At 48.8% G+C, this 15,072-nt stretch overlaps 1 protein-coding gene across 1 annotated transcript; it reads left to right on the top strand.

Moving 5' to 3' along the window:
- The first annotated feature begins 1,026 nt into the window (after nt 1-1,026).
- Nucleotides 1,027-13,890, top strand: LOC144603171 (zinc-binding protein A33-like). The gene is made up of 6 exons (XM_078416339.1): nt 1,027-1,634; nt 1,726-1,821; nt 3,123-3,356; nt 4,561-4,583; nt 4,681-4,799; nt 13,190-13,890. The coding sequence occupies exons 1-6, from the start codon at nt 1,224-1,226 to the stop codon at nt 13,720-13,722; spliced, it is 1,416 nt and encodes a 471-aa protein (XP_078272465.1). The 5' UTR covers nt 1,027-1,223; the 3' UTR covers nt 13,723-13,890.
- Nucleotides 13,891-15,072: the final 1,182 nt, after the last annotated feature.

Below are 15,072 nucleotides of genomic sequence, written 5' to 3'. Positions count from 1 at the left end.
AACGGGGCTTCAACTCCACTCCACGTTGTTGTCCAGCCTCACTTACCCCCTCTGGCAGCTTGTTCCAGACACCCACGACCTTCTGTATAAAAATGTTGTTCCTCCGGTTCCGATTAAATCTTGCACCTCTCACCACAAACCTGTATCCTCTAGTTCTCGATTCAACTGCTCCGGGTAACAGACTGTGCATTCACCCTGTCTATTCACCTCTTGATCTTATGCACTTCAGCCTCCTGCGCTCCAATTAATAAATCCTTCCCTGCCCAACCTCTCCCTTTCGCTCTGACCCTCAAATCCTGGCACCATCTTCGTGAATTCACTCTGCAGTTGTTTCCAGCATTTGATCCTGCCTTACACTGTCCCAAGCGCGACTCTCCGCTTCCGTCTATATTCAGGACAGTTTAATGTGTAACTGACCCCTCCCTGTGGCAGAGAGCGGGGGAACCCTCCATAGTTTCCGCGGGTGGATTTGTCTCCTTCCTTTAAAATGGTCGTAACCCTCGGGTGCTCTGGCCGGCGCTCCTCTTCCCAGAGGAAGGCAAACATTGATGGTGAAACTCACCAGCGCCTTCAATGCACCTGCACAACCTTTGGCCGTCTGAGGAGAAGACTGTTTGAAGATCAGGACACAATTCGCAAGTCCTCAATCATTTTGTCACACACCTTCTGTCTTTTCATCTCTGGCCTTTGTCCAACCGTCTGACTATCAACTCCCTCTCCCCCCTCAACTGTGTCAACCTATTGCCAGCCAGGCTTTGTCCTGCCCCTTTCCTCCCTTCGTTATTCCATCTCCCACCCCCTACAATCAGTCTGAGGAAGAGTCCCGACCCGAAACATCAGCTGTCCATGTTCTCCAGATGTGCTGCTTGACCCACTGACTTACTCCAGCACTTTGTACTTTTTTTTTAAACCTGCATCTGCAGTTCCTTGTTTCTGCATCTTCACGTTGAACATTTGCGTCAGATTTACATTCATTCCTCTAGACGGCGGCGTGCGCAGCGCACATGCGTTTTGAACTAGGAAATGGCAGAGTTAATTCACAAAATGCTGGAGTAACTCAGCAGGTCAGGCAGCATCTCGGGAGAGAAGGAATGGGTGACGTTTCGGGTCGAGACCCTTCTTCAGACTGATGTCGGGGGTGGGACAAAGGAAGGATATAGGTGGAGACAGGAAGATAGAGGGAGATCTGGTAAGGAGGAGGGGAAGGGAGGGACAGAGTTAAAATGGCTTCGAAAGAACAGGTCGAGAGTTTAACCGAGGAGGCAGTTTGTCCCATCTGCCTGGATTTCTTCACCGATCCGGTGTCACTGGAGTGTGGGCACAACTTCTGCCGCTCCTGTATCACACAGAGTTGGGACAGGGAGGGGAGAAACTCCTGCCCGGAATGTAGAGAGGTGTTTACGGACCGCACCCTCGGGGTTAGTCGGGCCTTGGCGAGACTGGCTGAGAAAGCTCGAACACTGAGCCTGAATCGGACAGTGAAGGAAAGTAAACTTCACTGCGAGGAACATCAGGAAGAACTGAAGCTGTTTTGTGAAACTGACAAGAAGCTGATCTGTGTGGTTTGTGCAGCTGGGCGGGAACACAAGTCTCACAGCTTCATGCCGGTTAAAGAAGCTGTTGAAAACTACAAGGTAAAAGCAAACCGATTTTGATCGCATCATTGTTTAATTCCGTTTTTATTGTCTAACACTTTTATTCTCCGATTTTCAAACACAATCGCAGGGTCAGGTTAAAGCTTCCATCCAGTCTCTCACAAAAGATAAATCAGAGATCCTGCAAATGGAGCAGCAACAGAAAGAGAAGATTTCTGGAGTTTTGGTGAGGCTTTTAAGTTTCGATTTCCTGATCTTGTGCAGGTTTGATCCCCGTGACGCGTGTAATAACAGGGCAGCGCAGTGACACAAGTAGTGCTGCTGTCTCCCAGTTCTGGTGAGCGGGTTCGATCCTGACCTCGGGCGCTGCATAGAAAATAGGTGCAGGAGTAGGCCGTTCGGCCCTTCGAGCCAGCACCGTCATTCAATATGATCATGGCCTACCCTTTATTCTTAAACTATAACCCCTGGTTCTGGACTCCCCCAACATCGGGAACATTTTTCCTGCATCTAGCCTCTCCAATCCCTAAAGAATTTTACATGTTTCTATAAGATCCTATCTCATCTTTCTAAATTCCAGTGAATACGAGCCCAGTCGACCCATTCAGAATCAGTCTGAAGAGGGTCTCGACCCAAAACGTCACCCATTCCCTCTCTCCTAGATGCTGCATGACCTGCTGAGTTACTCCAGCATTTGTGATACATTCTTTCATCATATGTCAGTCCCGCCATCCCGGTAATTAACCTGATGAACCTACACTGCACTCCCACAATAGCAAGAATGTCTTTCCTTAAATTAGGAGATCAAAACAGCACACAATTTTCCAGGTGTGGTCTCAACAGGACCCTGCACAACTGCAGTAGGACCTCCTTGCTCCTAAACTCCAATCCTCTCACAATGAAGGCCAACATGCCATTGGTTTTCTTCATTGCCTGCTGTACGTGCATGCTTACTTTCATTGACTGGTGTACAAGGACACCCAGGTCTCATTGCACCTCCACTTTTCCTAATCTGCCACCATTGAGATAATAATCTGCCTTCTTGTTCTTGCCACCAAAGTGGATAACGTCACATTTATTCATATTTTACTGCATCTGCCCACTCACCCAACCTGTCCAACTCACCCTGCAGCCTCACAGCATCCTCCTTGCAGCTCACACTGCCGCCCAGCTTTGTGGCATCCGCAAACTTGGAGATGTTACATTTAATTCCCTCATCTAAATCATTAATATATTTTGTAAATAACTGCGGTCCCAGCAATAAGCCTTGCGGCACCCCACTAGGTGGTGGTGGACGGATAAATGGGAATTAATGGGCACTTGAAAAGGAATAGGCAGCTGGGAATTGCATTAGGGGTAGAGGATTGATGGGTTATCAGATTACCATCACAACACTTCAGAAGCATTTAGACAAACTATTGAATTGCCAAAGCAAATAAAAAATGCACAGGACAAATGTCACCGTCAACCTCCGAGGGAAACACAATCAGTGACATCACATATTGATCTTCACCTTTCATTTGACAGGAACAGTCACACAACCTTCAGTCCAAGATCGCATCCCAGTTTGCTGAACTGCACCAGATTCTCACTGAGAAAGAGCAGCGCGTACAGGCAGATATCCGGGAGGAAGAGAAGAGGATTCTGAATAGAATGAAGAAAAATCTTGGCGAGATCGAAAAGAATTTAAAATCTATTCAGGAGGAACTCTCTAAGTTGCAGCAGCAGATGGATCAAAAGGACAGTGTGGTGTTTCTGAAGGTGAGGGGTTACACCACAGTCTGGCGAAGTGAAAGTGCAGTCACAAAATGGAGGGGGATATTTCAGAAATACATGCTGCATTTACCAGTAATTCAGAACTGGGTAAATGTTTCATCTGTTCCAGCTGTTGTTCCCAAACTAATTGGCCTCCCGCATAATCTATGGGATCTCAGGACTGCCTGGCCTGAATGTAGAGAGGTGTTTGCATTCTGTGGAGTTGAGAACTACGACGGGTGATCCTATATCTGATCCCAAGGGCCACGAATGAGCAGAGGACAGTAAATCTCTGGGATTCTCCAACCAAGAGACTCTGAGAGGTTTAACCTGTTAGACGTATTTATACCAGAGGAAGATACATTTTTGAAAATTCGGGGAACTGAAATCAAAGGGAATGGGACAAGGCGGAGGAGTTTGTTCCTGGGCTAGATCAGCCATGACCACATTGTGGGGATTAACATTGAAATCTAAAATGTGGCGCACACAGCAGATTGAACATCTATATCCGGTTCCCATCAGCAGTGGGCGGTCACCTTGGGGGAATTTGCTCTGTTTGTTTTACCCACCTTTGTTCACCATAAAATGACATCCCATTCTACATAATAGACAGGCCATTCGGCACATCCTATCCAGTCAGGATTTCTGCTCCACTCAACATCCCTCCCATCTACTCACCACACCCGGTAACAATACCCCGAATTCCAGGAGCGCTCGTGTGTTTATCCCGCTTGCCCTTAAATGTATCTCTGCTGTTGTCTTCATTCCCTCCAATGCTAGTGAGGTCCATGTTCTCATGACTGCATTCCTTTCGGTATTTGTTGAAGACCACGTTACATTTCAGCTTTGATTTTTGCTCTCCCATCGATTAGAGATATTATTTCATCCTCACCCATTTAAATCCACCGATAAATTAAATCCTATCTCATCATTCCTGACATTTTCTCCAGATAAAATCCCACGACCTGCCCAGTCTTTGCATTGAGCTCCATCCTCTCAGTCATGGCATAATTCTCATGAACATTCCTTGTGCTTTTCCCCATCGTTCTATGTCTCGACGGCAATGTCCACTTTCTATCTGCATAGCAGCGGCGATAAGAGTTGGGAAATGGGAATTATCAGAGGGTTGTAGAAATGTGGAGAAATTCCCGCTGTCGGGATGAGGACGGTCCATCTCAGTCAATTGAGATTTGTGTTTTATTTCTTTCAGGAGGAAGCTGGTCGCAAGCGAAGGTAGGACATGCTCTTGATGGAAACATTGTAAGTTTTGGTGGAACAACTCAAAACATTTCTAATGCTCAGTTGATAACCGGCTGTTAAATATTCGCAGGGTTCGTGATGAAGCCAAACCACTGTCGGTGGTAGAGGAGGCCTTGCCGATTGACAAATTTCATTGCCCTGTTTCATTCAATACAACATTTAAAGAAACATCTGATAACTTCAAGCAAGGTAAAGCTTATACCTTTTCCATTGTTCTTGTTCCTGACATCTTGAAGTAATATGTGTACGAAAGAACTGCAGTTGCAGGTTTAAATCACAAGTCGACACAAAATGCTGGAGTGACTCAGCGGGACAGGCAGCATCTCTGTAGAGAAGGAATGGGTGTCGTTTCGGGTCGAGGCCCTTCTTCAGTCTGAAGAAGGTTCTCAATCCGAAACGTTACCCATTCCTTCTCTCCAGAGATGCTGCCTGTCCCACTGAGTTACTCCAGCATTTTGTGTCTACCTTTGATTGCGTCTATTTTTAAGTAATACTAAGATGCAAAGATGAATGTTATTTTGGAGTGAAGGGAAATCGAAGATTTGATCTACCATCTGCTGGGAAGCATCACAGAGTCAGAGAGCTTTGTAGCACAGCAACAGGCCCTTGGACTCGACTCGACGATGCCAACCACGTTGCCCAACCAAGATAGCCCATCTTGCCTGAGTCTGGCTCATATCCTTCCAAGTCTTTCTTATCCACGTATCTACACAATTCTCTGTAAACTGTTGTAATTGTACGTACCTGGACCACTTCCTCTGTCAGATCGTTCCACATCTACACTACCCACTGACTGAAAAACCTGCTCCTCAGGTCCTTTTTATTGTTTCCACTCTCACCTTAAACTGATGTGCTCGAGGTTTAGACTCTCCAACCTTGGGTAAAATAGTCTGTTCCAGGAATGAGTAGATTAACCTAAGACGAGGGTTTGTGAACATTGGGCCTGTACTCGCTGGTGTTTAGAAGAATGAGGGCGGACCTCATCGAAAAATACAGAATAGTGAAAGGCTTGGATAGAATGGATGTGGAGAGGATGTTTCCATTAGTGAGAGAATCTAGGACTAGATGTCATAGCGTCAGAATTAAAGGATGTTCTTTTAGGAAGGAGATGAGGGGAAATGCTTTTATTCAGAGGATGGTGGATTTGTGGAATTCATTGCCACAGAAGGCTGTGGAGGCCAAGTCAGTGGATATTTTTAAGGCAGAGATAGCTGGATTCTTGATTAGTACATGTGTCAGAGGTTGTGGGGAGAAGGCAGGAGAAAGGAGTTAGGAGCGAGAGATAGACCAGCCATGATTGAATGGTGGAGTAGACTTGATGGGCCAAATGGCCTCATTCTAATACTTTCATTTATGACATTATATCCTGATGACTGTCCAACTTCACCTGATAACCCAGCCCTACAGACCTGATGAAGTTGTTGTAAACCCTTTTGCACCCATTCCAATTGACTAACAAACCCACCCTTCCCTTTGTCTCACCCTCCACTCAAAAAACACAGGAGCAGGTCATCTGGCCCCTCGTGTCTGCCCCCTTTCACTGTGGTCATGACGACCCCACCACACACCTCTACCTCCTCTTTAACAACCTCAAATTACCGCTAACCTCAATATCCTCAATATGCCTCCATATCTGAATAACCCGCTCCATTCACCCATTCCCACCGCAATCTCACAATCCTCTTTACTCTCTGCACTCGTCCTCCCTGTCCACCCTCTCCCACCTCACAAAATTCCCCTCTCCATCCCCGGATAAAACCACCGGGAGAGATGTCTGTTGTCCACCCGATGTGGTCGGGGTGAATCCCCGGGCAATGTTTCAGTTGTCCGCCCGCCTGTGCCTGAGGCCGAGCGGCCTCTCCCCCGGTCCCGGGGCCGCGGTGCCCGAGTCTCCCCCCCCGATCCCCGGGTACTCTCTGATTCTCTGCTTCTCCCCCCAGTCTCCGTCACCCTGGATGTGGAAACAGCGAGTCCGGGGCTCGAGGTGTCTGAGGATCGGAAGAGGGTGAGACTGAGCAGGAACTGGAGGAGTCTCCCTGACTCCTTGGAAGAGGTTTACAGGCAGTGCGTGTGTGCTGGGATCGGAGGGATTCACATCGGGGAGACATTACTGGGAGGTGGAGGTGTTGGGGAGTCGGTGCTGGAGTCTGGGAGTCGCCGCAGAGTCTGTGGAGAGGAAGAGATGGGTCACACCGACCCCGGAGACTGGAGTCTGGAGCATCAGGCGATGGGGTGACGGGTTTGATGCATTCACCTCCCCTCCATCCCGTCTCCCCGCCCGTCCCATCCCCGGGAGGGTGGGAGTTTATCTCAGTTACTAGTCCGGGACAGTTTCATTTTACGACGCGGACACCAAGTCCCATCTCCACACCTTCACTGGGAATAAATTCACGGAGAAACTTTATCCTCTCTTCGTGCCTTCTTGGGATGGAAACTGGCTGAGGATCTGCTCCGGTTCCGCTCCGGGTGTGTAAAAGGGTCGGGTCCCGGGACCGGCGTCAGGAGCGGGGCTCAGGGGCTGTGGGGCAGAAACCCGGTGGACAACAGGTCGGCGCAGAAACGGCTCCCGTTTAATCCCCAAATTCCGCGTCGTAAAACCCCAGTGAGCGCGGAAATAAAACCAGGGGGAATGTAAATGTGGGAAGAGAGAAATAAACAGCAAGTGGAATCAGAGCTGTCGATCCGTTCATTTCAACGCGTTAACTGCGACATTGCCCCAAATACTCAGCAGGTCAGGCAGCATCTGCAAGGTGAAACAGAACGTACATTTCAGATCTAATACTGATGATGAATGGTGTTCAACCTGAGCCATTAACTCTGTTTCACTCTCTCAAGAATCTAACCGATCTGCTGGGTATTTCTTGGATCTTATGTCTTTCAGATTTTCAGCATCTACTTTATTTTTAGTTTTTCTAGTTTAATGTTCGATTGGAATGTGAGTTTGACCATAAATTGCCATGAAAATAGAACAGACAGAAAACGTTGGCAGCATTCGGCAGGTCGGGCAGTGTACAGTATTTGGAAATGGAAGGCTTTATATTTCTGAGGTGCTGTGGAGCAGCGGGTCGAGCCGCTGCCTCATGGGGCTGGAGACCAGGGTTCAACCCTTGCGATTATTTAGATTCCACACCGAGACAAATGGACACGGTAGATGTGGTTGGGGAGGTGCAAGTGAACCTCTGCCTCACCTGAAAGGACTGGCGGCGTCCCTGAGTGGAGTCTGGGGAGGACGTATAGGGATGGGTGTTGCATCTGATGGACTCCTATCTGTCGATGAGATTTGTCAATTGAGATTTGTGTTTTATTTCTTTCAGGAGGAAGCTGGTCGCAAGCGAAGGTAGGACATGCTCTTGACGGAAACATTGTAAGTTTTCGTGGAACAGTTCAAAACATTTCTAATGCTCAGTTGATAACCGTCTGTTAAATATTCGCAGGGTTCGTGATGAAGCCAAACCACTGTCGGTGGTAGAGGAGGCCTTGCCAATTGAAAAGTTTCATTGCCCTGTTTCATTCAACGCAACATTTAAAAAAACATCTGATGACTTCAAGCAAGGTAAAGCTTGTACCTTTCCCATTGTTCTTGTTTCTGACATCTTGAAGTAAGATGTGTACGACAGAACTGCAGTTGCAGGTTTAAATGGAAAGTAGACACAAAATGCTGGAGTGACTCAGCGGGACAGGCAGCATCTCTGTCGAGAAGGAATGGGTGATGTTTCGGGTCTGGACCCTTCTTCAGTCTGAAGAAGGGTCTCGACCCGAAACGTCACCCATTCCTTCTCTCCAGAGCTGCTCCCTGTCCCGCTGAGTTACTCCAGCATTTTGTGTCTACCTTTGATTGGTCTATCTTTAAGTTATACAAATATGCAAAGATTAATGTTATTTTGAACTGAAGGGAAATTGAAGATTTGATCTCCCACCAAGCTCATCTGCTGGGAAGCATCACAGAGTCAGAGAGCTTTGTAGCACAGCAACAGGCCCTTTGACTCGACTCGACCATGCCAACCACGTTGCCCAACCAAGCTAGCCCCACTTGCCTGAGTCTGGCTCGTATCCTTCCAAGTCTTTCTTATCCACGTATCTACCCAATTCTCTGTGAACTGTTGTAATTGTACCTGCCTCGCCCACTTCCTCTGTCAGATCGTTCCACATCTACATTACCCACTGACAGAAAAACCTGCTCCTCAGGTCCTTTTTATTGTTTCCACTCTCACCTTAAACTGATGCACTCGAGGTTTAGACTCTCCGACCTTGGGTAAAGTATTGCGGCTAATCACCTTGTCTGTGCATCTTATACACATCTATAATGTCACCCTGAAAGGCTCCCAAGAAAAAATGTCCCAGTCTGAATAGTCTCTTTCCGGAATGAGTAGATTAACCTACGATGTGCGTTTGTCGGCATTGGGCCTGTACTCGCTGTTGCTCAGAGGAATGAAGGGGGGTCTCATTGAAAAATACAGAATAGTGAAAGGTTTGGATAGAATGGACGTGGAGAGGATGTTTCCATTAGTGAGTGAGTCTAGGACTAGATATTTATTTACAAAAATGCTGGAGTAACTCAGCAGGTCAGGCAGCATCTCAGGAGAGAAGGAAAGGGTGACGTTTCGGGTAGGACAAAGGAAGGATGTAGGTGGAGACAGGAAGACAGAGGGAGAACTGGGAAGGGGGAGGGGAAGAGAGGGACAGAGGAACTATCTGAAGACAATAGACAACAGGTGCAGGAGGAGGCCATTCGGCCCATCGAGCCAGCACCGCCATTCAATGTGATCATGGCTGATCATTCTCAATCAGTACCCCGTTCCTGCCTTCTCCCCATACCCCCTGACTCCGCTATCCTTAAGAGCTCTATCCAGCTCTCTCTTGAATGCATTCAGAGAATTGGCCTCCACTGCCTTCTGAGGCAGAGAATTCCACAGATTCACAACTCTCTGACTGAAAAAGTTTTTCCTCATCTCAGTTCTAAATGGCTTATTCTTAAACTGTGTTCTGGACTCCCCCAACATTGGGAACATGTTTCCCGCCTCTAACGTGTCCAACCCCTTAATGATCTTATACGTTTCGATAAGATCTCCTCTCATCCTTCTAAATTCCAGTGCATACAAGCCTAGTCGCTCCAGTCTTTCAACATATGAAAGTCCCGCCATTCCGGGAATTAACCTAGTAAACCTACGCTGCACGCCCTCAATAGCAAGAATATCCTTCCTCAAATTTGGAGACCAAAGCTGCACACAGTATTCCAGGTGCGATCTCACTAGGGCCCTGTACAAATGCAGAAGGACCTGTTTGCTCCTATACTCAACTCCTCTTGTTATGAAGGCCAACGTTCCATTGGCTTTCTTCACTGCCTGCTGTACCTGCATGCTTCATTTCAGTGACTGATGCACTAGGACACCCAGATCTCGTTGTACGTCCCCTGTTCCTAACTTGACACCATTCAGATAATACTCTGCCTTCCTATTCTTACAACCAAAGTGGATAACCTCACACTTATCCACATTAAACTGCATCTGCCATACATCCGCCCACTCACACAACCTGTCCAAGTCACCCTGCAACCTCATAGCATCTTCCTCACAGTTCACACTACCACCCTGCTTTGTATCATCTGCAAATTTGCTAATGGTACTATTAATCCCTTCATCCAAGTCATTAATGTATATTGTAAATAGCTGCGGTCCCAGCACTGAGCCTTGCGGTACTCCACTAGTTACTGCCTGCCATTCTGAAAGGGACGCATTTATCCCCACTCTTTGCTTTCTGTCTGTCAACCAATTTTCTATCCATGTCAGTACCCTACCTCCAATACCATGTGCTCTAATTTTGTCCACTAATCTCCTATGTGGAACCTTGTCAAAGGCTTTCTGAAAGTCAAGGTACACCACATCCACCGGCTCTCCCCTGTCAATTTTCCTGGTTACATCCTCAAAGAATTCCAGAAGATTAGTCAAGCATGATTTCCCCTTTGTAAACCCATGCTGACACGGAACAATCCTGTTCCTACTATCCAAATGCTCCGCAATTTTGTCTTTTATAATTGACTCCAGCATCTTCCCCACCACTGATGTCAGACTAACTGGTCTATAATTTCCCGTTTTCTCTCTCCCTCCTTTCTTAAAAAGGGCGACAACATTAGCTACCCTCCAATCCACAGGAACTGATCCTGAATCTATAGAACATTGGAAAATGATCACCAATGCGTCCACAATTTCTAGCGCCACCTCCTTAAGTACTCTGGGATGCAGACCATGAGGCCCTGGGGATTTATCAGCCTTCAGTCCCATCAGTCTACCCAACACCATTTCCTGCCTAATGTGGATTTCCTTCAGTTCCTCCGTCACCCTAGGACAGACATGTCCAAAGTCCGGCCCGGGGGCCAATCGCGAGTCCGGCCCGAGGTCAGATTTTATACGGCCCGCAGCTTCCGTCTTAAAAATGATTATTTATGGCCCGCCAGCACTGTCTAACAGAATGAAGGTAGGGGGAGGGGGAGAGGAGAGGGCGACTACACCTCCCGGTGGTCAGCGCTGCCCGACTCCCCCCCCCCCCCGAGCGGGAGAGGCGACGGCGACTACACTTCGCGGCGGCGGGGTTGAGGGCGTGCGGGGGGACGGGAGAGCAGCAGCTGAGCTCTCCTCACCCCGCACGCTCATTGGCAGGCGCTCCCGTCAGTCGGGCAAGTGCCGCATCCCCCCCCCAGCGGGAGAGGCGACGGCGACTACACCTTCCCGGGGAGCGTATTAGTTAAAGGTCCGGGGGGGGGGGGAGCGTATTAATTAAAGGTCCCTGGGGGGGGGGGGAGCGTATTACTTAAAGGTCCGGGGGGGGGGAGCGTATTAGTTAAAGGTCCGGTGGGGTGGGGGGAGCGCATTAGTTAAAGGTCCGGGTGGGGGGAGCACATTAGTTAAAGGTCCGGGGGGGGGGAGCGTATTAGTTAAAGGTTCGGGGGGGGGGGGAAGGAGCGCATTAGTTAAAGGTCCGGGGGGGCGTATTAGTTAAACGTTCGGGGGGGGCGGGAGCACATTAGTTAAAGGTTCGGGGGGGGGGAGGCGTATTAGTTAAAGGTTCGGGGGGGGCGCATTAGTTAAAGGTTCGGGGGGGGGGGGAGCATTGGCCTTTGGGTATTTTCACATTATCAAATCTGGCCCTCTTTGAAAAAAGTTTCGACACCACTGCCCTAGGATCTCTGCCCACTAGAACATCTGGGAGATTGCTTGTACCCTCCTTGGTGAAGACAGATCCAAAGTACTGGTTCAACTCGTCTGCCATTTCCTTGTTTCCCATAATAAATTCTCCCTCTTCTGTCTTCAAGGGACCAACATTTGCCTTGACTATTTTTTTCCTCTTTGCATACCTATAAAAGCTTTTACTATCCTCCTTTATATTATTAGCTAGTTTACCCTCGTACCTCATCTTTTCTCCACGTATTGCCTTCTTAGTCACCTTCTGTTGCTCTTTAAAAGAGTCCCAATCCTCTGGCTTCCCACTCTTCTTTGCTTTGTTGTACTTCTGCTCTTTTATTTTTATGCTGTCCTTGACTTCCCTTGTCAGCCACGGGTGCCTCTTACTCCCCTTGGAATCTTTCCTCCTCTTTGGGATAAATTGGATGGAGTTGAGGGGGAAGGTAAAGGGACAGGTGTTGCATCTTCTGCGGTTGCAGGGGAATGTGCCCGGGGATGGGGTGGTTTGGGCAGGAAGGGACGAAAGGTCAGAGCCTCAGAATTAAAGGATGTTCCGTTAGGAAGGAGATGAGGGGAAATGCTTTTAATCAGAGGGTGGTGAATTTGTGGAATACATTGCCACAGAAGGCTGTGGAGGCCAAGTCGGTGGATATTTTTAAGGCAGAGATAGCTGGATTCTTGATTAGTATGGATGTCAGAGGTTATGGGGAGAAGACAGGTTAATGGGGTTAGGAGGGAGAGATAGATCAGCCATGATTGAATGGTGGAGTAGAATTGAAGGGCCGAATGGCCTATTTCTAATACTTTCATTGATGACATTATGACCTGATGACAGTTCAACTTCACCTGATAACCCAACCCTTCAGACCTGATGAAGTGTTGTAAACCCTTTTGCACCCACTTCAATTGATTAACAAACCCACCCTTCCCTTTGTCTCACCCTCCACTCAAAAAACACAGGAGTAGGTCATCTGGCCCCTCGTGTCTGATCCCTTTCACTGTGATCATGACGACCCCACCACACACCTCTACCTCCTCTTTAACATCCTCAAATTACCGCTAACCTCAATATCCTCCTGCTCCAATCTGCCTCCATATCTGAATAACCCATTCTATTCCTCCATCCCCACCGCAATCTCACAATCCTCCTCACTCTCCGCACTCGTCCTCCCTGTCCACCCTCCCCCACCTCACGAAATTCCCCTCTCTATCCCCGGATAAAAACTCCGGGGAAGATGTCTTTTGTCCACCCGCCGTGGTCGGGGGTGAAACCCCGGGCAAGGTTTCAGTTGTCCGCCCACCTGTGCCTGAGGCCGAGCGGCCTCTCCCCCGGTCCCGGGGCCGCGCTGCCCGAGTCTCCCCCCGACCGCCGGGGACTCTCTGATTCTCTGCTTCTCCCTCCAGTCTCCGTCACCCTGGATGTGGAAACAGCGGGTCCGTGGCTCGAGGTGTCTGAGGATCGGAAGAGGGTGAGATGGACCGAGACCCGGAGGTGTCTCCCTGACACCGGGAAGAGGTTTACAGACAGTGCGTGTGTGCTGGGATCGGAGGGATTCACATCGGGGAGACATTACTGGGAGGTGGAGGTGGCGGGGAGTCGGGGCTGGAGTCTGGGAGTCGCCGCAGAGTCTGTGGAGAGGAAGAGACCGGTCACACCGACCCCGGAGAATGGAGTCTGGATCATCAGGTGGGAGTGGGGTGACGTGTTTGATGCACTCACCTCCCCTCCATCCCGTCTTCCCGCCCGTCCCATCCCCGGGAGGGTGGGAGTTTATCTCAGTTACGAGTCCGGGACAGTTTCATTTTACGACGCGGACACTAAGTCCCATCTCCACACCTTCACTGGGAATAAATTCACGGATAAACTTTATCCTTTCATCAGGACTTGGGATGGAAACTGGCTGAGAATCTGCTCCGGTTCCGCTCCGGGTGTGTAAAAGGGTCGGGTCCCGGGACCGGCGTCAGGAGCGGGGCTCAGCGGCTGTGGGGCAGAAACCCGGTGGACAACAGGTCGGCGCTGAACGGCTCCCATTTAAACCCCAAATTTTGCGTCGTAAAACCCAAGTGAGCGCGGAAATAAAACCAGGGGGAATGTAAATGTGGGAAGAGAAATAAACAGCAAGTGGAATCAGAGCTGTCGATCCGTTCATTTCAACGCGTTAACCGCGTCCGTCAACGGAACAGAAACACTTTTGTGAAAATATAAAGATTGAAACAATCTCCCTTCCCGCGGGCTCCGCGGGTTCAGCAGCAGCCGCGGGTGGCGGGTCCTAAACTCGCTCCGAGTCACAACGCGGCACCAGCGGTGTTGGTGCGGACTTCAACAGAGGCGGAAAGGCGAGTATGGGGGGTAGGTGGAGATAGGAGGGCGGAATGAAATCGGAAATTCCCTCCAGTGAGAGAAGGCAAAGTGAATATTGGAAATGGTAGATACAAGGAATCTGTTGAAATATAATGGGGGTTAATAAAAACCCCAAACAAAGTGTTGGAGGAACTCAGCGGGCCAGGCAGCATCTGTGGAGGGAAATGGACAGACCACGCTTCAGGGTCGGGACCCTTGTTTGGTCTGAAGAAGGATTTCCAAGAGCTACAGGTCTGTTATATCAGAGTGAATGAATTGGTGTTGATGTCGTGCGGAAGTGGGCGGTAAAGGTTTGTATACACTGGAATTTAGATAGGCTTGTATACACTGGAATTTAGATAGGCTTGTATACACTGGAATTTAGAAGGATGAGAGTAGATCTTATCGAAACGTATAAGATTATTAAGGGGTAGGACACGTTAGAGAGATGTTGAGTGGAGCAGCAATCTTGACTGGATAGGATGGGCCGAATGGCCTGTCTATGATGTAGAATGGGATGTCTTTCTTGGTGAACAAAGGTGGGTAAAACAAACAGAGCAAATTCCCCCAAGGTGACCACCCACTGCTGTTGGTGTCAAGTTAGGAACAGGTGTCCTAGTGCATCAGTCACTGAAAGGAAGCATGCAGGTACAGCAGGCAGTGAAGAAAGCCAATGGAATGTTGGCCTTCATAACAAGAGGAGTTGAGTATAGGAGCAAAGAGGTCCTTCTGCAGTTGTACAGGGCCCTAGTGAGACCGCACCTGGAGTAGTGTGCAGTTTTGGTCTCCAAATTTGAGGAAGGATATTCTTGCTATTGAGGGCGTGCAGCGTAGGTTTACTAGGTTAATTCCAGGAATGGCGGGGACTATCATATGTTGAAAGACTGGAGCGACTAGGCTTGTATACACTGGAATTTAGAAGGATGAGAGGAGATCTTATCGAAAC

This window comes from Rhinoraja longicauda, chromosome 19 (genome assembly GCF_053455715.1).
Source record: "Rhinoraja longicauda isolate Sanriku21f chromosome 19, sRhiLon1.1, whole genome shotgun sequence".
Taxonomy (NCBI): domain Eukaryota; kingdom Metazoa; phylum Chordata; class Chondrichthyes; order Rajiformes; family Arhynchobatidae; genus Rhinoraja; species Rhinoraja longicauda.
This window is presented reverse-complemented; position numbering and strand designations above follow the sequence as displayed.

Excerpts from the sequence above, each read along its gene's own strand:
- LOC144603171 (XM_078416339.1), top strand. The coding sequence starts at position 1,224 with ATGGCTTCGAAAGAACAGGTCGAGAGTTTAACCGAGGAGGCAGTTTGT. Across the intron at positions 4,584-4,680 it reads GAAGCTGGTCGCAAGCGAAG|GGTTCGTGATGAAGCCAAAC; the intron begins GTAGGACATGCT and ends AAATATTCGCAG. Across the intron at positions 4,800-13,189 it reads ATCTGATAACTTCAAGCAAG|TCTCCGTCACCCTGGATGTG; the intron begins GTAAAGCTTATA and ends TTCTCCCTCCAG.